Genomic DNA, 20,483 nt, shown 5'->3' with positions numbered 1-20,483 from the left:
GATCCGAATATCACGCTTAAAAAAACCCGACCCGAATATCACACTTAAAAAATCCGACCCGACCCGAAATAATAAAAAAATTATTTTTATTTAATAAAAACAGTGAATTAATCCTACCCGACCCGAATTATATATATTTTCGGGTCGGCCCGATTTTTTCACCCTAAACCCTAAACCCGACCCGACCCGAATATCACACTTAAAAAACCCGACCCGACCCGAACAAAATAAAGTTTCATCCGACCCGACCCGAATATATGAATTAGAAATCCAACCCGACCGACCCGAAATAATAAAAAAATTATTTTTATTTAATAAAAATAGTGACTTAATCTGATCCGACCTTAATTATATATTTTCGGGTCGGTCTGGTTTTTTTCACCCTAAACCCGAACCCGACCCGACCCGAATATCACACTTAAAAAAACTCGATCCGACCCGACCATAATAAAATTTCACTCGACCCGACCCGACCCGAATATATAAATTAGAACCCCGACCCAAAATAATAAAAAAATATTTTTATTCAATATATAAATAAATTACCAAATGATTGATGAGGGTAGTATGATCAAATTTCAATTCCCTCTAACAAGAGAATTGAATTTCATCCATTTTTGGATGGAATTCACTTTCCCTTAATTGATGGAATTGAATTCCATCAGAGATTCCAATTCCCTTGAAAAACTTGAACTAAACATGAGAAAATGATGAAATTGGATTTTAATTCCCACCAATTCTTAGTGATTCCATCAAACCAAATGTCAACTTAGGTTTTTGGGTTTAATCGTATTTTGGGTGGAAAAGAAGTGAACTTTTCTGTGTGAGAGAGTGAAGATGAGCAAAAATGGCTTAGAGATCACGCAATCATATGTATGGTCTAATTGAATATTTATATTCTAGAGTTTGATAAATTATTTTTAAATAATATGTATATTTTCATTATATTTATTTATGAAGTATTTTCTTCAATAAAAAAACAGAAATTGAAACTTAAAATTAAAAAAAAGGAAAAAGAAAAATATTTTATTGAGCCCAATCTGTAAAAGCTATAGAGAGTCAACATAAACGATAAAAATGGACTGGGAAACTTTAACATATGGAAGATATGTTTGTATATCTGCTATCACCTCTCTCTATACACAAAACTGACCCCCCCCCCCAACTATATCATGATGCAAGATCTTATTTTTATTAAATGGAATCAGCCTCGGACCGGCTTGCTCGGCTGCGGTGGTGTCGTTTCCCATTGTGGCGCCTGCCTCCTCCGAACGTGACTGGATCGAACTTCTTTAGTCGTTTGGCCTCTTGGGGATTGAACAAGCATTCTTGAGGAGGGACTTTGTATCTGGTTTGGTCATAGCAATAAGAGTATGTCATGTGCTTCCTCCTAAAGCTACCCATCTTGCTTCTTCGCGACGGGGTGATACCGGTCATGAGTTGTTCCAGACTTTGAACGTTGTCGCACCTCTTTGACAAGAACTCGATCGGATCAACCGCACAGCCTTGAAGGATCAAATCTGAGAATTCGGCTAAGTAAGGAGCGTATTTGTAATCGACTCTGTATTTGCCACCATTTGTAGCCCAATCAGATCCATCCCATATTGTAGCATACAAAGACATTGGCTTGGAGGGGAAATCTCCACCCATTGCAGCTGTTCTTTTGAACTCTCTAATGGGGATATTGTCCACATAAAATCTGCAAAAACAAAAACATATCCATGTCAGATACGTACATGTATCCGACACTCATTCACGAGTCCACGTAACGTATAAACGGACAATTTAGTTATGCTATTATAAGAAAAAAACTAGAGAGGGAAGAAACAGGGGATGCCATTAGAAGCAAAACCCAGAGTTCACGTTGTTTAATATAATAAACATAGCAAAACAAGAAATCCAACCCTAAATCACTATAGAAGCATCAACACCTAAATCATACATTTCAGTGGTTAAAAACTGATGTGGATGGAGCAGAGATGAAAACTAAAGGATTTAACCTATAGTGGAAAATGGAAAGCAACACGACAACAAATTATAGGAGAGATGGTGAGAGCCTATGATATTCGGACTTGGGATGCAAGTCTGGACACATGTATTCGGAGGATCTGTAAGGGGTAATATTCCCGGATCCATGTTCGTTGAATACGAGTTACCTGAGCATGGATTTTTTATGCTCACATGATGTGAGAATCAGTCCAGAGAATGGTGTACTGATGGAAATCATCAGCGGGATCATAGGGGAGATGGTGAGAGCCTATGATATTCGGACTCAGGATGCAAGTCTCGACACATATATGCGGAGGACCATGAAAGGGTAATCTTCTCGTATCCATGTTCGCTGAATACGAGTTACGTGAGCATAGATTTTAGATGCTTACATGATGTGTGAATCAGTCCAGAGAATGGTGTACTGATGGAAATCATCAGCAGGATCGAACCAAAGACTGTATCTTTCTTCTCTGCCAACATCGGTGCTTCCATTGCCATAAACATTGGTCTGAATTCTCCAATCTTTACCTCTGATGTTACCCAAGAACTCGAAATCTATTTCGTCGTGGTTCTTCTCGAATATATCACCATTTGACATCTGTTATCACATAAAAGAAGAATCCATTTTCAGGACATTCATCTAATTCATTTCCCAGGAGTCATCTCCTTGAAAATGGAAATCTCTGCAACAATATAACATATTGGGAAAAGCGGAAGCTATCTGGAATCCACCACAAAATTTAATCAACAGAGGCAACTTTAACATGTTCATACTCGTGTGGATTTTGATCGGATTCTTAAACAGAAATCTGGGGGGGGGGGGTTGACAAACTCATCGAGTCAAATTAGTTTGATCAGAATTTTAATCACTATAATTTACACTAAACGGAAACCACAAGATTATAAAAAACGGATTTATGAAGAACATAGATGAACGCACATAGAATGCAACCACGACTCCAGCAGTATAATCAGCAGGCAACTTGATCGAAGCACTGAAGTAACCATGCAAGTAAAGGTCTTGAGAAACAAATCCAGACCCTGTTTTGCTCACCAACATCAAAGGAAAAATCTTTACTTTCAATAAAACAAGAAAGGAAGAAAAAAAACCCAGAAAACAAAACAGCCGAAAACAAACAAACCTGTTCTCTCATCCAAAGTCAAGTGAACAGCTTTACCATCTCTATGTAAAACAAGATTATCATCTCCAAACAACTGATTATACCCTTCATCGAATGTAAGAATCGGGAGTCCCTTTTCAGACCCAGAAGCAAGAACAGAAACCAGAGCCAAAACCAAAAACAAAGAACAACCCAGATAAGTTAGCTTCATCCCTATGTTTTGGTTTTTTCCTTGTTGGAATTTGGCTGTAAAATTTTAGGTCTTTGAGAGTATAGATTATAAGAGAAAGAGATGAGTAATAAGGAAGAAGACGAAAGGAATAATATTGATAAATATAAACAATAAATATTAATTTAGGGTCTTAAATATCCATGGTTTGGTAAAAGGAGGTTTGAGAAATCAAAGTAGACGAACTCAGAATTCAGGACAGGGTCAGTAGGCATGAACCCTTTTTACAAGCATGTCCTGAAAACAAAATGCTTGTTTTTATTTATTTATTTACTTATTTTCAAATAATTTAATGTAATTAAAAAAATTACTTTCCAAGACCAACTTATCACAAGACTAAATTTATTTTCTAATTTGCATGCTTTCATATGATTGGTTTTAATTTTATTTTGAGAAATAAATTAGTATTTAAAATCAAATCTGAAACTTAATATTAATTTATTTAAATTTATACTAAGATAAAAACATAAATATAGAGTATATCCTATGGAATATCATCTGATTGACTACATTTAGCATTAATCTAGTATTAAAAAATCCTACTAATTAACATCAAGTGACAAATTATCTCTCGATGACCCGAATTTAAATATTAATGTCTATAAAATATTTGTATAACTTTAATTTTTAATTAAATAAATCAAAGCTAAATAAATTTAGGATAAACTACGTGTTTAATACCTACACTATCATCTTTGGTCTATTTTAATATCTAAACTTTCAATTTTTTCAAAATTATACTTAAAGTTTAGTTTTTATTTCATTTAGTATTTTGTTGTTAAAAACTTTAGTTTTTTCGTCATTTCAGTACTCGTTCAAAATTTAACGTTAAGTTTTGAAAAAATTAAAAGTTTATATACTGAAACAGGCCAAAATTGATAATATAGATACTAAACGTGTTAAGTTTTTAACTTCAAATACTAAAATAAAATGAATATTAAATATTAAATATAATTTAAAAAAAATTAAATAATAAAACAGACTTAAAAATAATAATTTAGATACTGAATAGTTTATTTATAAATTTATTTGATAGAACTGATTTTCAACACGGAACGCTTCCTTTGCTTTAGAAACCCGCCCCCACAGCGGCGGCGCGTGTCACATGATTCCTAAAATACCCTTAAGTGCCCCACGCATATTACTGATCAAACCACGACTTTCCCGTGGCTGCACGATGTAAATATTTCACGACCAGGAGAGGACGATTATGGAAACGAAGAAAAACCAAAACCCAAAAGCGTGAAAGGTGGCCGCTGCGCCCTCCACCTTAAATCCCATCATCAAAGAGACGAGAATCGCGTGGGGCCCGTGTTTCGGCTTGCCACGTGGCAAAATATAAACGGGTTAAAATCGGCGCAGCTACGTGTTGTTTCCAATAAAAGTCAACGGTCCAAAAGTTTGTTCCTTTGTATATGTGTATGTGGCAATAAGAAAACGTCATTGCATTAACTGTACAACTGCAAGCGGACCATTTCTTAACTAACGCCACCTGAGATTATGCCTTTTTTATAACAATCGATATTTGAATTTATTAATCAATTAATTCTGATCGATACTATATAAACAATAACTAAACTGATATTTATGCAATCAAATCGTGTAATTAAATATATAATTGATTCTAGTATTGTTGGTCATAATAGTTGGGTCGTAACGACTATAAATGATTCATCATTTTTCATTCGAATAAAAAATTGTCAAAGATAGATGTCCAGAAGATTAATGTGATATGATTTTGCATATCCGGAGAAAATGAATCCAAAGGAAGAAAGAGTCAAAAGGACCCCTTTCTTAGTTTTGGTTGAAGAATTTTATAGTGATAGTAAATGTCATATATAAAATTATGATGATTATTTGTATGTTTATAGGTTAAATAAATATAGTTGTCTAACTACGTGTTTAACTCTGACAGGTCACGTGGACTTGTGATGAATCATTTCAAAAGTAAATAATCAAATGAATGATGTGGAGTATTGAAGGGTTAGCCCTTAGAAAGGGTAAACCATATATAGACGTCATGACCTACATATTATCATCGAGTATGATATTAATATCAGTTTGATCGTATTTTATAATAAATAATTTTGATTATAATTAGTTGATTTGAATAGTCAAATTTATCACAAGGTTAATAATTTTTTTAAAATTTCCAACTCATGTGTTGAAGGTTTTGATATCACGATCAAGTTAACATCATGCGTAAACATTGGCGATTGAATTTGTTAGTGTCTCATTGATAATCTCACTTTTGGGATTAATAAGGGCTATTTTTTAGGACCGATTTATCAAATTTTGAAACCAAAAGGATCTTTAAGAAATTTCACCAATAATATACTGAAGGGGTCAAATGTCATCCTAGTACTCCACACAGTTGAAGGGTTCTCTGAGCTGACATGACATATTGTCTCCTTCCACGTCATCACATACTAGCCGTTGCACTTTTGATGATAACAATAAATATATCTATTAATTAAAAAATAAGTGTAAAGAATTTTTCGTTAAGAAAATAGGTGTTTGTCATTTTTTATTATATTTTTAGGTGTTTATCATTTATTTTTTTTAATAATAAAAAATTATTTTTAATTAAAAAAGAAAAAAATCAACCTCACCCTAATCTCTCTTTTTCCCTTCATAGCTATCACTTGTCATCTCCAACCATTAACAATTGTTACCAGTCAATTTTCGCCACCATCGTCATCGTCAAACAATCATTCACTTGTCGCCGACCATCACAAAATTATCTAAATCTAAAATCCTCAATATCAAAATCCCTAATTTCATATTTTAATTTCCTAATCCAAACGGTTTTCAATCATATTCGGGTATTATCGTCATCATCGAAAGATTAACTTTTGATCAGAATTATACTGTGGTTAGAATGATGGCGGCGGTGTGGCTTTTGGATGTCGAAATCGGTCATAATCGATGAAGAACGACGACTGTGACTTGGAATCCGACGAACATTTGAATACTCTTCACGACAAACGGTGGTAGATTAAGATGAAAGATCAATTAGGGTTTGATCGAGGGTCAACGTTGGTGTTGATGAAAATGGCGGTGACAGTCAGTGACGATCAACCTACGGCTACAGAAGGGGAAGGGGAAGGGGGAAGAGCGGATGAACAACGGGTGGGGGGCTATTATATTTTTTTAATAAAAAATATTTTTAAAATAAATTCTCAAAAATACCAAAATGTGACACGTGTCACTTAACAAAGATATTTAATAATGTTAAGGTCAAACACCTAAAGTGTAACGTTTGATACATTAGACACATATTTTTAGAAAAAAAATCTTTAGGCACTAAAACGTTTTTTAGACATAATTTGCATTTATTTTTGTATTAAGCCTAAATCTTTTACCAATTGAAAATTTTCCATTGCCCATTGAAGAAGATAAAAAATAACGGTAAAATACAAATTTGGTAACTGAACTCTATCATTTTCCTATTTCACTCAGTGAACTTTAAATATTTCCATTTTACCGCTTAATACATTGAATTTTTTGGTCACTCAACCACTAATAGTTAACGACGTTAAATGAGTTGTTATATAGATGCAAAACAACGTCAATTTGGTGAATTTTTTTAAAACATCGTTTTTAACACCGTTAACTATTTAACGGTGTAATGACCAAATAAGAGAAGTGTTCAGTGACAAAAAAATCAGTGATCAAAATAAGAGAGAGAATAACGTTCAGTGATGAAATTTGTAATTTACCTAAAAAACAGCGCATTTAAGGGCATTCATGCAGTGGGTTAGGCTAATTCCTCAAATGAATTCGCATTAACCCCGGACGTCAACGCCGTTAATCATAACCTATTTGCTTTCGGCAGAAAAAAAATCATTCGATTCTTACGTTTATCGAGACCATGTTAGATTTCAATTAATTGTTCGTTCGAGTGAGAAATTGTTTTCGTTGAGTTTGGATGTCTTACGAATTTATGTTTTGTCTTAAACACACTTTCAAAATTTACGTCAAGGTGAAAATTTGTTAGAGTTTGACTTGTATTTCTAATTCATATTAGTATTTTTTATTGTATTTATTTGTTTACAGATAATCGTTTTGATATTATAACAAATTTAATAATACACTTTTTGTATTTTAATAAAATTTGCTGCATAGGATATGACGTTGATGCTAGATTCCATGCACGTGAGCTTGAAATTACCAGTTTTCCCACGATGAAACGAATATCCCAAGTTTGATCCTCTAGCCCATCACAGCCCTTGTTCTTTGCCTATTTTGGGAATGTCTTCCGTATGGGTAATATTTTTTTTTATTTTTTAAATTAAAAAAATAAATTAATGATATTCAAATGACCTAATTTAGGGGAAGACCCTAAAATTCAACTTTTTCGAGAAAGACCATGGATCACAATGCGTCTTCCGCATCGCTAACTTTTATTTCTACTCTGCATTTCCATACATATTGTTAGAAAACCGAAGATGCATGACAGTCCATACGTCTTCCACCGAGAATTTGAAATCGCATGATACTCCTACAAGAGCAAATTTCTCGGGCATGTCATTGATAATGGAGAAAGTGAGGAGAGAATATTGAAATTGAATAAGCTAATTGACACGGGCTAGAGTGTAGGCTAGCTGTCCGTGCGGCCCTTAGTCGCTTGCTCGGTTGCTGGGCGCTAAGGCAGCCTTCAAGCTTAAGCTTGGTGCTTAATTGTTGTGAACGTAAGAAAATATATGGACGAAATAGAGGGGACGAGAGTATTTGGCTTGGAAGCCGGTTAGTCTTATTTCCAATAGAAAAGAAGAATGAGTATAATAGGTGGGAGGCCCCTTTTTATATCGAGAATCCCCTACAAACTTGATGGCTAAGTCTACTTCTACTCTAACTAAAAGTACATCCCTACTTAAGTTAAACTCTAAAGGATGTGTCCTACTTAAACAAGGATTGTGGCTTAGTCCCTTTTCTTAGAGGGAGCCGGATTAGCTTGGGGAGGGCCCGAATCAGGTTGTTCGGCCTTATCCCATTCTGCACGGGCTTGGCATGTTTTGTGGCGATCTAGGTTCGTGGCTTGATGCGTTTGGACTTTGGAGTGCCTTGGTGCGTGCCAATGCGGGCTGGATGGTGTTGGACTCGGCTTCAAGGTTGCGGTCCTGACATAATGCAAGAATTGTAAAAGACAAATGCTAGTAGACATGACAACAATGGAGGAATCGGACAAAGGTTGTCGAAATTCCACGTCCAAACTAAAGAGGGTGATACCAATAACACCAACCGACACGCAGTTTAGTCATAAATTTGGGGAAAGAGATTCAGTCTTCCATCCAAATCATATACATATATGATGGAATGGAATATGAAACAAGCTACTATATACTCAATTACTCACCATTAATAATTATTTTTTAATAAATCTGAAAGATTTTAAATTAGTTTTGTGAATTCTGAGATGTTGAAATAGATATTATATTCGTATTTAAGAGATAAAAATGAATGAATTAAAATTGTAGGGTCCATCAAGCGATAGTGATCGGTAACGACAACCGACACTGGTGAAGGCAGCTGGCGACGAGGACTTTGATTGAATTAAGAGTCAAATTAATATTTATCTAAACTCACGAGTTAAATTAATATTTTTTTATCTAAATTTAGGGTTAGATTAGTATATCTAAATTCGAAGATTAAGTTAAATTTAAATTATTTTTATTAATATGTCACATCATCAAACTAACACGAGTTAATGACTTAATTAACAATTAAATAAGACAGATCGATAACGTTAGTAAAAAAGACTAAACTAATATTGTAACAATCAAATGTTGCTTTTCTAAATCAATGACCAAATAAGATACCAAAAACAAAAGAGATGATGTAATTTACTCGAAAGATGAATGATTAGGCAATATTCAAATTAAAACTAGGGTAAACTACATGAGTGACCATTCAAATGTTGTCCAATTTTATTTGACCATCGATGTTTCAATTTCATCATCTACCTAACTATTTTAATGTTTTAATCAAGTTATCTGCCATTAAAATTTAGGGTAAACTATGCTAATGGTCACTAATGTTTGGATTTGTGTTTGTTTTCACCACTACTGATTGAAAGTCAACAATCGATCACTACGTTATCGTTTGTTACAAAATAGTCACTCGGTGTTAACTACCGTTAGTAGGCGTGACGAAAAATACATCTGGACTATTATTTGCTGACTTGACACCGTTTGACCATTATTTTGACCTAACATTTTCTTTCATCTTCATCTCTCACCTCCATACTTATTTTAACTCAAAATCCACCATTTTCATTAGTCTTTCTTCTTCAATCTTCATCTTCTCTGCCCCTTCCAATCTCTTCATCATATTCTCTTTCCCTTCTAATACTTCCAAATTAAATTCAAAAAATTATTTTATCATAAACTTTTGCAATATCTATTTAAATTAAATAGCTAATATATAAAAATAAAAAATTAGAGATCTTTGTACTTTTTCTTTAAAAAAAATATCAATGTGGCTCTCGTATTATTTTTCTTTTAATATGACCCTTCAACTCAAAAAAAAGCCCAATATGATCCTTTGACCACGTTTTTCGTAGTTAACCATTAAGGAACTGATGTGGCATGACGTGCAGTCCATGGTGATTGATAACATGACAGATGGGTTAAATTTGATAACTCTAACATGAAAAATGGACTGTCACATCAACATTAGCACTGTAACGATCAATGACGAAAAACGTTGGTCAAATGACCACTTGAGTTTGTTTTCTGAGTAGGATGGTCACATTGAGAGAAGAAATAATATGAGGATCACACTGATTTTCTCAAAAGTACAGGGACCTTTGATGTATTTTTGCCTAAAAACGATGATTATATCAGTTGTGTGGTTAGGTTTGCATCATTGACTTATGCAACGAAGTTGCTAAATGGACAGCACTAATCTTTTTCCATCATTAACTAAAGGAATGAATGTCCTAAAATGGGTTTGATTAATGTGTTGGTTACGTATATACACAATCCATATATTAAATTTCCCATATATTTTATATTTATTTGTCCATTGAATCGTTAAATTTTCAAATTATTTTCCATTCATAATCAAAATCTTTCATGTGGAATTAATATGGGTCTTACTCGGTGATTATTGAGCTATCATTTTCTTTTAAAAAAATAAAACATCGAACTTGCAATTTAATTATTTTATTAGCAAAATATAATAAATAAAATTTACACAAATTAATTTAATTCAGTAAATAAAAAATGTTATTATTCTAGATCATGGTTCGAATACCAACAACTATAACAGGATAATAGGTTACATAAATTAATATGTTTTTATATATTATATGTCACGTTACATTATTTTATTTATGTAAGATTATTGATACATTAATTATATCGTCTTTATTGTTTGTTTTTAATAAGTATGTTTGCATGACACATTTTTATGTTTGGCACATTTTTTAATATTTTGACATATTTTCGATCGTTTGGTTATTGTTTTCATATTTTTTAAAGATTGATTTGACACTGTCGCGACTGATTATGATAATGCTTATGTGTTATCTTCTTTATCTTCACTGTTTGGACTCTCGAATTAGATTTGAATATTCGATTTACGCTCGTAGATAGCTTTTTTCATGTCATGGTCTTTCGGTAATTTGATCTCATTTTGTGTTTCATTGTTGATACGATCAGATCTATTTGTATCTATCTTTATTCTAGTTTCTTGGTTAAATATTTAACCTTTTCTTTCTTGTATAGTCTTACTTGATCTTTAATCGCACTCTAATGATATAAAATATATACTTAGATCAGCCTTTTATTCCGCGTTATGTTAATCTCTGCAAAAGAATTAGTGACACTTCGAGTAACCGTAGGTATATATAGTAATATTAGTCGGGATTGTGCTTTGCCAAATCTCAATGTTTTCCCACATCGAAAGTTCCAAAACCCTGCAATAAGCAACCCCAAAAGTTGCAGATCGTCCTTCAATTTCTTCTTTTGGAAAAGAAGTATATCCGTTCGAAATCTTCATGCTGTTAAATTTTCTACTCTACCAACGGAAAGACTATTATTAACAAACCCACTAAAGTCTGGCATTGATGTCACAACTTTTAGCCGGAGAATTTATTAGAATACGTAGATTGGTTGATTTGCATTGTCGACTATTTTCATGAAAGAACAACGAAGGTAGGGTCTCCAACGTTTATGTTCGTGTTCGTTTATTTATTAAATGAACGAACATGAACAAGTTTATTCCTTAATAACGAACATGAACAAAAAAAATCTGTTCGATTATGTTCGTTTATTATTAATGAACGAACATGAACATACATCCTTCGTGTATTCGATTCGTTTACAGGCCTAGATGTGTAATTCATATTGTATTTAATTAATCAAACCAAAATGGTTGTATCAAATAATGCTTTAAGTTTGGCCTTTTATTTAGTGTCTACATTGGAATTATTTAGATTTTTACAATGTGTCATATCATGTTGGTGAAAAAAAAATTTTTTAACTGAAAAGATGATAGGATTTTAAATGTATAGTTTGAGTAATTATTTTTACTTTAATCCTTGTTTTAAAGAAATTATTTGCATGGGGGATTTCTTGTTGAACATCATCATGAAATCACGGGTGTTGATGGGGTGGCTCCACAAGCTCAAATTTCAAAGTGAAACTCCAGCCAAGATGACCAGAATTCACAAGCTACAAACAAATGGTGCGTTGTCAAGTTCTTAATTTGGGCGTCACCTGTTAATGCCGCATTTCACCTCCCACCTTTCCCTTTATTCTCCCTTCAAAACATTTTCTCGCCAACCAATCACCATTATTCTATATGATGATAGCAACAAGCACAAAATTTTGATACCCTTTCAAGTTTCAACTCTCATCGATGGATATCCATTAAGGAAATGCATATGGTTTACAAAGGTTAAAGAAAAAAAAAGCTTAAGCAAACTACACAAGTTTGGGTTTAATTCATTGTTAAGCAATAAATTAGAAGAAAGTTTAAAGAAAGGGAAAAGGGTTACGCCCATTGTTGCTTTGTAGCTTCCATTCTCTCTAACAACTGGCGATCTCGCTTGCATTCTTAGTTTCATTTTGTAGTAATCACAGTGTGAATGTTCCAAAACCTTTAGTTCTTCCATTTTGTTCCTCCTCTTTTCCTCGGTCTCTTGTAAGCAGAGTTTCGATAGCTTCTCGGTGTACTCTTCTTCCAACTTTGCGGATTTTGCCCGGATCATACTCGTGTAACTCTCGACTTCTCTCCGTGCTTCGTCTGCCTTGCTTTGGAACAATATCGCTTCTGCTTCCTTGATCCTTACCAGGCTTTCTATGCTGTCGAATCCGTCAGTGTTTGATGACCTTCCGAGCTGGTATTCATCTTCATTCTTTAGTCTTTCATGCGAGAAGGTTTGAGATCTTTCTGACGGAGGTCGTTCTGAGGTAAATCGTGCCCGCTTGAAGTGCTCGTTCTGTAAAACACGAGCTTCTGACGAGAAGCACCCGGATCGCAGATGATTCGTCTTTACCAAGGTCAACTTGAGTTGCTGTTAACTCTTTTGAGCATGCACCAGAGGTAAGAGGAAAGTCTGCTAAACCATCAATGTCTGTTTTGTGCAGACCGAAAAGGAAAATGAGAAGAATACTTGAGACTTGAATATCATTAATGAAAGATGCAGGAAAATAATTCGTATCTACCAGGATAGATGTTTTGAGAAAGATAAGTTCAAAGCAACCGGCAAACCATAATCAATAGTATACTAATTATCAGGGATGGTCCTAATCAAAGCATATCACATTTCATGCAGTAGGAACTTTTTTGCTAATCAGTTCACTCAATCATCAAAATCACTTAACTACCAGGTTCGACTAGTTATCAGGAAATCGAGAAATTCGTATGATGTCTAATAACTACAAGTTTGCAGAGAAAATATAGACAGAGCATATGATACATACGGTTGAAGAACTGAAGAATGATGTTGCAAGCATCTGAAGTGGACATCGCTTTGTTCTGGAGCCGGTTGCACAGCTCATCACTTTGATGTGCAGCTCCTTGCCCTTTGAATCATCACTGCCCCTGAAAATCTTCCTCACGCAATCTAACTCCTTTATCAGTGTATCGTGGCTCCAGTCCTTGGCACAGTATAGAAAGACATCCTTAACGAACCCGAACATTTGAAGCATGGCCGATCCCATGCAATGAAATTGCATTCAGTAATCCCGGATGGTCCCTTGATAGGACCTGGTTTTATAAGGTTCCTCTGAATACCGCAAGCAACGTGGCACCATGGGAACAAACATCGCAACCGACCCAACTGCAAGTATTGTTAGCACAATCAAAGTCAAGCAGACAGGACACATACAAGAACTGCAAAACCCTTTATTTCCAGAGCTATCTTGCAATCACAGTCATCAACAGGCAGTAGGACCTTGCAATTCAGATTCCTGCATCTGGTAAACAATATCTCGACCAGCTCGGTCATGGAAGTCCTACTTTGCCAGACAAAAAGCTTTTAAGCCCCATTTTCACTGCAACTAAGATTTCTAGTTGACCCTTACAGCACTTTGAGAGTGTCTCCTTGGTAAGATCAGATCTCCTCTCAAGCCGGCTTTGAAGTCCCACTAATTCTTCCTTCCTTTCTGGGGTTGCTATAAGATTCCTCAAGTACTCTTTGGTCAATTCAAGTGTTTCATCAGGCAGCTCCTGCACCATTTGAGCACGGCAGGTATAGACTCAAGACGATCTCGAGAATAATTCTTTCTAGTCTAGAAATCTTCCTGGATCTCCCTCCATCCATACTGTCCAAACTCTCCAATTCTCTGAATCCCTCCTCCTAGAATCCCCTGAATGATTATCTACACCCGGCTTAGCGAGTAATTCTGACGGAAAAAAGGAATGATTATCCGAACTAGTATCCTATGGAGACTATGGCAAGAATCCTTATTCACATGACGGTTGACCTGCTGCTGCATCATGGAAAACCCCCCACTACACCACACTGGCCAAAGCAACTCCATCACCATCGGCCTAAACCGACTATGAACCGATCCATTAGTACCCTCACCACCACACCAAATTTGATCATCTTTCCCGACAGAATACTCGTAATTCTCGGTCGAATTCCGAGTTAACGCAGCTAGGATTATGCGAAAACGGCACAGAATAGAGTAGACAATGAAGCAGTGAAATCGTTCGAACAAGTGGTCAACGTGTTATTGTTGGTCGACGGTGCCAAACTGAATACTCCTACTAGGCCTAGACCGATGCTGCGTCGAAGGATCGCCATTTTGCAAAGCATTCGAAGCAGTTAAAGAGAGAGACATCGGGTAAAGCTAGAGAAGATCCAAAGTCTCGAGCTTTGGCCTCTTCTCCCTATTGAAATTCTCTCTCTCATGAAGATCTTCCTCCACATCTCTTTTGGAAGAAACCCCTTTGCTTTCACTTAAATTCAAGAAATCCCTTTCGACCCATTTCTCATCCTGATTTGAATTCTCGGAATCAGCAACTTCTTTCCCTTTGTAAGTTTTTCCGGGAAACTCTTTCTCGGAAACAAAACCCAGTTTAGGGTTCTCACAGAGGTAAGGGTGAGTTCTTGGAAGATCTAGGTAAAGGGTAACCTCCATCAAGACCCACCTTTGATTCTCTGAGAAAATCAATACCTTTTGTGAAAAACTCATCTTTTCAACCGGACTCTCCTTGTTTTGAAACAAACGTGAAAGCTTGCTTTGGGAGCTTTCATCTCTTACACAGTGATTATTACTCGAGAGATCTTTCTCTCCAAACATGGCCGAGCAAAAAAAGGAAACGATAAGGCCAAAAAGAGAAACTTAACTTACCAGAAAGAAAGGGGATAGACAGAGAGATGGAATTTAAAAAAAAAAAAAGAGTATGAGGGGATGCTTTACTTTTGGCTTTTGATTAAGCACACTACACGCCATAAGACTCTGCAACAAGGCTTGGAAACTTCAAAGTGTCAAGTGTCAACCTACTGAGAAAACAGTTTTTTCCCGATATTTTATAAGGCAACTATTAATTTAGTAGTTAAATTATTAGTTTTGATTTATTTTTAATATTAAATTTTAGTATTTTAAAATTATAATTAAAATTTATTTTATTTTAATATTCATCATTAAAAAGTTCACGTGTTTAGTATTTAAATTATTAATTTTAGTCTATTTAATATCTAATTCTCGATTTTTTTCAAGCTTAACATTAAGTTTTTGATGGGATACTAAAATAAACAAAACTAAATATTATGTCTAGTTTTGAAAAAAAAAAAAAATTTATGTACTAAAACATATTAAATTGATAGTTTTGTACTAAATGTGTAATTACCCTATTTTATATAATAAATATAAATAAATATTGTTAAAATTTAGGGTAAATATAATTGTCCTTCAACTATAAAGTACTACTTTATTGAGTCTCTCGACTATTAAATTATAAATAACCTTTCGACTATATTGTTACTTTGTTGAGTCTCTCGACTTTTAAAAGTTACTAAAGTCACTCAACTACTCTTTATGTTCCAAATCTATCATTTTTGTTAACAAATAGACGATATCTGAGCTGAACGTTAACTCATTAACTGTGATATGATAAAATTTGATCACACAATCTCAACAATGATCATATCAGTCATCATATTAATGTCCAACATAACAACCATCAATTTTTAACGAAAATGATGAATTTAGAACATAAGAATATCAAGTGACCATTTTAACTTTAATAGTCGATAGACTTGAAAAAGTAAAGTTCTATAATCGAAAGACTATTTATGTACTTTATCCCAAAAAATTATTATGATACTCTTTCATCAATTTATTTTTCTTACAACAATAAATTTGAATATTAATTTTAATATTTACGTTTCACCCATTGAAAACCTCAAGGAATGATGTTCTCCTTAAAGATTTTGAGTTCGAATAATTGTATTTACAAGTATTCATTTTATTCATTTTAGTCTATTATTTAATCAATTTCTATAAATAAAATCCATTAAAACTTAATTTAAAATAATAAATTAATATTATTAATAACATTTATTAATAATTGAGAACGTCCACAAAATAAATTTAGCTGCTCAAATTCATATTCTCTAAAAATAATTATAATCTCTCAATAATTTTTAATCAATAGTTTTTAATTTTACAATCAAAATTTAAACTTAAACCATCACATCAAACCCTAAATTAAGCACTATCAATTTTTATCTATTTTATTCTAAACTTTCATTTTCCCCAAAAAGTTAACATTAATTTGAATGAGAGTACATATGAAATAAAAACTAATTTTAAGTATGATTTAAAAAAATAAAGTTTAGGTACTTAAATAATTCAAAATTGATAGTTGTCACTAAACATATAATATATCTAATATTTAATATTTTTATTTTTATTATAATAAAAAAAATTTAAATAATAAATGTTATCTGATATATATGATTTATAGCAAGAATTGTGACAAAGTATGCTTTTGTAAAGTACTAATTTGCTCTACCTCAAAATTCGTAAACAACTCCGAAACCAATAATAATAAGGGTAATTTGTGTATTTAGTCAAGTAACTATTGCTTTAGTTTTATTCGTCATTCATTATTATGTTTTCTCAAAACCATACTAAAGTTATTTTTAGTTATGTTTTGGTCACACGTTAAAAAATTAACGGCGATGTCTATGTGTCATCATAAGATAATACACATCATTATGAAAAGATTAAAAAAATTATCACGTCAACAATTCTATTTATTTTTTAACTACGAATGACCAAAATTAACGTTAAATATAATTTAAAAAATAATTAGATAACTATTTGTCTGAGCACTTATTTGCCAACTATTGAATGACAAATGACTTGGTCGAAGACATGACAGTCAACACGGTGTTTTATTACATACATTGCCGCTATAAGTTGCTTTCTGACATTCATTATTTTTGCTTATAAAAATGACTTATGTTCACATTTGAAAATAAATCAACAGAGAATCAGTCTAATTTGAACAATTCAAAGGTCAATCAATTACTTTCATCTATTCTCTAGTTAAGTTTCATTAAATTACGAATCTAGCAAAATAATCTTAGGAGCTAGCAGCCATTGCTAATGCACCTCCCTGTAACATGATCAGTATCGTTTATTTGAAATCGAAAACGGAACTCGAAGAAAATATTAGAGCTTCAATGTAAGATCGAGCGCAGACGGATCTGTTCTTGGTGATGATGCCACTGCTATATGTCCCATTCGAATGAAACTCCCTGGCCAAAACAAGTCTACATCATCATCTTCCACGTATATTGGCATTCAGAAACACCCTTGATCGAACCGTGCTCGTAAGCTTGTATACCTCTCGGATAACATCCCCATCCGCATTGCGCGCTTTGCCATTGTCCTTTCCCTCTTATGAGCATTTTGGTGTCCACCCAGTGCTTAGAACTTGCGCCTGCAGTAATTACAAGGGAAAACCCTCGCCGTTGCCGCTGGCAAAGTGTATAGTCTCGCCCGTGACACTCTTCATCTCAGCATCAGTTGGTGCAGGGTCAGGTTGAGGGAAACAGACCTCGAATCTGGTTGAACCTTTACAATGGTTGTGGTAGCGGTCGAGTGATCCGGGGAAGTTAATATGTTCGGAGACACTTGGCTACTCGATTCGGAGTCGTTTTCGAATTTTTAACCCGAGGTTTAGCAGTGTCATTCTCAGGTAAAGCAGCGAGTCTTGTGCCGGTTCGTTCGATATCCGGTACAGATTGCTACACCACTAATAAGTTAGCCCTTCAAGACCAGCACACAACTTGAATATAAGATCATGAGAACTATAGGAACACAAATTTACATAATCCAACCCCTTTTTGAGCATGACACTGAATGAATATTGATTGAGTCACTGAATTGAGTGCTTTAACTCACTCACAGTACTAAAACTAGGCGAGTTATCCATCCATCCATCCATCCATCCATCCATACATCCATACACAGCAAAAACTGAAGCTTTTTCAGTAACATAACAGAAAGAAAATCAAATCCAAAACCTATGAGATGATTGTGAAAAAAGATTCTTACTTGGCATGATATAATACTCTGTAAGCTATGAGCTGAATCTGTGGGTGTTTTTCTTTTCCTTCTGTTTTCTACCACAGGTGGTACAGTGATCGTTCAAGATGGAAAAGAGAACAAATGGGGATAAGATTGGCTGGAGAAAAAAGAGGTGTACAATTATGGGAAAGCAGAGGTTTGTGAGGGGGCAAAGTCTGAGAATTCACAAATCCAAAAAAAAAAAGATAACACTACAATTTCGGTAAACTTAACGAGCAACGGACATCGAGCCTAACGAGTAACGAACTTAACACAACGAGTCAAGTAAAATTTTAACGAGCGGCGAGCCGAGTCGAATAACAAACTTTTTTAACGAGTACGAATCGAACATTGCCCAACTCGGGATCGACTCGGTCCAAAGCAACCCTACCATTATCAGCACAGCGGAGAAAAATTGGTTTTGGTCAGATTCTTGTTCCCAAATGGAATTTGCAGACCAATCTAGCCCATTACATGGTCCATGGATCCAGTTGCATTGCTTGGGTTCTATATTTCAATTTGGTTTAGATTGATGCAAGATATTGTTGTCCAAATGGAGCATGCATGTTTTCTGTCTAGTCCTCCTCTATTTCATTGCAAAATGAAAAACTATCACAAATGATTGTGCTATGGTACAAAGTATACATGACTTGGTCCATATTATGTCACCTTCAGCAATTTGGGAATTGTATGCCTGAGCTCCAACCACATGCTTTTGCTTTTAAGTCTCAAAGTTCATGATTATGTTTTGGATATCTAAACTATTAATTTTGATATATTTTTATACATTAACTTTCATTCTTTTTTTTTAAATTATACATAACGTTTAATTTTTTTTATTCCATTTCAGTATCCCGTTGTTAAAAACTTAACGCGTTTAGTACCTAAAATCGGTTTTGGTCTGTTTCAGTACCTAAATGTTTTTTTCAAAACTTAACGTTAAATTTTGAACAATTATACTAAAATAAAACTAAAGATTTTAACGGCGTGATACTAAAATAAAATAAAAACTATGCAACAATAGGATATGTTCATAGGATCTTCTACAATCCACCTCTGGAAGTAACTATTTTACTACAAAAGGATTCTGCTGCTTGCAATTTGGAAGTAGAGAACTAAGTGTTATTCTTTATCTTTATTTCACCAAAAAAAATAAAAAATTAAAATTAAACTTTAGGTATGCATTAAAAATTTAGATACTAAAACGGCAAAACTAATAATTTAGGTACTAATATATATATATTTGTTATTTGAAAGTTTATTTGGTTTTGATTATATCCAGAGTCGAATCAAGTTAGTCTTCTTATTTCAATATTAATTTTTTTTGTTAAATTTTAAATTCAAAACCTTGCTTAAAAACATAAGGGCGTAATGTTAAAATTTAGTTTCAATGTTTACTATTTTGGCTTTAACATTTTATTTTAGGGCAAAAATCCCTAACATTTGACAATTGTCCCTTATTTTTTTTCTAGGACATTTTAGCCCTCAATGTTTCAGTTTAGATTAAAAAAGCTCTTGCTTTAAAACGTTAATTGTGTGTTAACTACTGATTTTCATCTATAGATAGAGTTTTTTGTCCTAAAATAAAATATTTGAGGGTCAAGATATTCTAAAAAAATAAGTACCAAATGGTAATTTTAATCGATGTTGGGGCTATTTCATCTTATATCAGCACTACCTTTGACCCACATATTTGATACCATCAACTAGAGGTACACAAAAAATTCGAATATCCGATTTTGCACAAAAAATATCCGAACTGAATTTGGAAAAACCGTTTTTTTAAACCGAATCGGATATTTAAAAACTAGATAGTATAACCGGTTTATGAAAAATTGGACGATCGTTTTTTTTACCAGATTAAAAACCGTTTGATAAAAAGCGGATAAAAAACCTATTTTATCTGGAAAAAAATTCGGTATGGGGTTTTAAAAAGCCGTTGGGGGTTTTGTGATCATTTTTAACCCTTTTTTTTAAATCACCATTTTACCACCACCGGTTTTTTTTAAAAAATCGATTTTTTCAAATGTAAATCGGTTACACCGGTTACACCGGTTACACCATCAGACCCTCCAAACCGGTTAAGATTCAAAC

The 20,483-nt window shown here is 33.8% G+C and overlaps 1 protein-coding gene and 1 pseudogene across 1 annotated transcript; both read right to left on the bottom strand.

Annotated features, from left to right (window-relative positions):
• Positions 1-1,006: 1,006 nt before the first annotated feature.
• LOC120145767 (probable xyloglucan endotransglucosylase/hydrolase protein 28) lies at positions 1,007-3,362 on the bottom strand. Its single transcript, XM_039159514.1, has 4 exons — positions 3,135-3,362; positions 2,933-3,033; positions 2,382-2,590; positions 1,007-1,699 (listed from the first exon to the last, which is right to left on the bottom strand). The coding sequence occupies exons 1-4, from the start codon at positions 3,322-3,324 to the stop codon at positions 1,195-1,197; spliced, it is 1,005 nt and encodes a 334-aa protein (XP_039015445.1). The 5' UTR covers positions 3,325-3,362; the 3' UTR covers positions 1,007-1,194.
• Positions 3,363-12,199: 8,837 nt separating this feature from the next.
• LOC120145206 lies at positions 12,200-15,296 on the bottom strand (annotated as a pseudogene).
• Between the last annotated feature and the right edge of the window lie 5,187 nt (positions 15,297-20,483).

The sequence above is a fragment of the Hibiscus syriacus genome, unplaced genomic scaffold, assembly GCF_006381635.1.
Source record: "Hibiscus syriacus cultivar Baekdansim isolate YM2019G1 unplaced genomic scaffold, ASM638163v2 tig00110893_pilon, whole genome shotgun sequence".
NCBI classification, from domain to species: Eukaryota; Viridiplantae; Streptophyta; class Magnoliopsida; order Malvales; family Malvaceae; genus Hibiscus; species Hibiscus syriacus.
The sequence above is the reverse complement of the archived record's forward strand: the minus strand, read 5'-3'. Positions and strand labels throughout refer to the sequence as shown.

Coding starts and splice junctions, on each gene's coding strand:
- LOC120145767 (XM_039159514.1), bottom strand. CDS start 3,324: ATGAAGCTAACTTATCTGGGTTGTTCTTTGTTTTTGGTTTTGGCTCTG. Junction 2,591..2,932: donor GAGTCGTGGTTGCATTCTAT/GTGCGTTCATCT, acceptor ATGTGATAACAG/ATGTCAAATGGTGATATATT. Junction 1,700..2,381: donor TGGACTGATTCACACATCAT/GTAAGCATCTAA, acceptor TTGTTTTTGCAG/ATTTTATGTGGACAATATCC.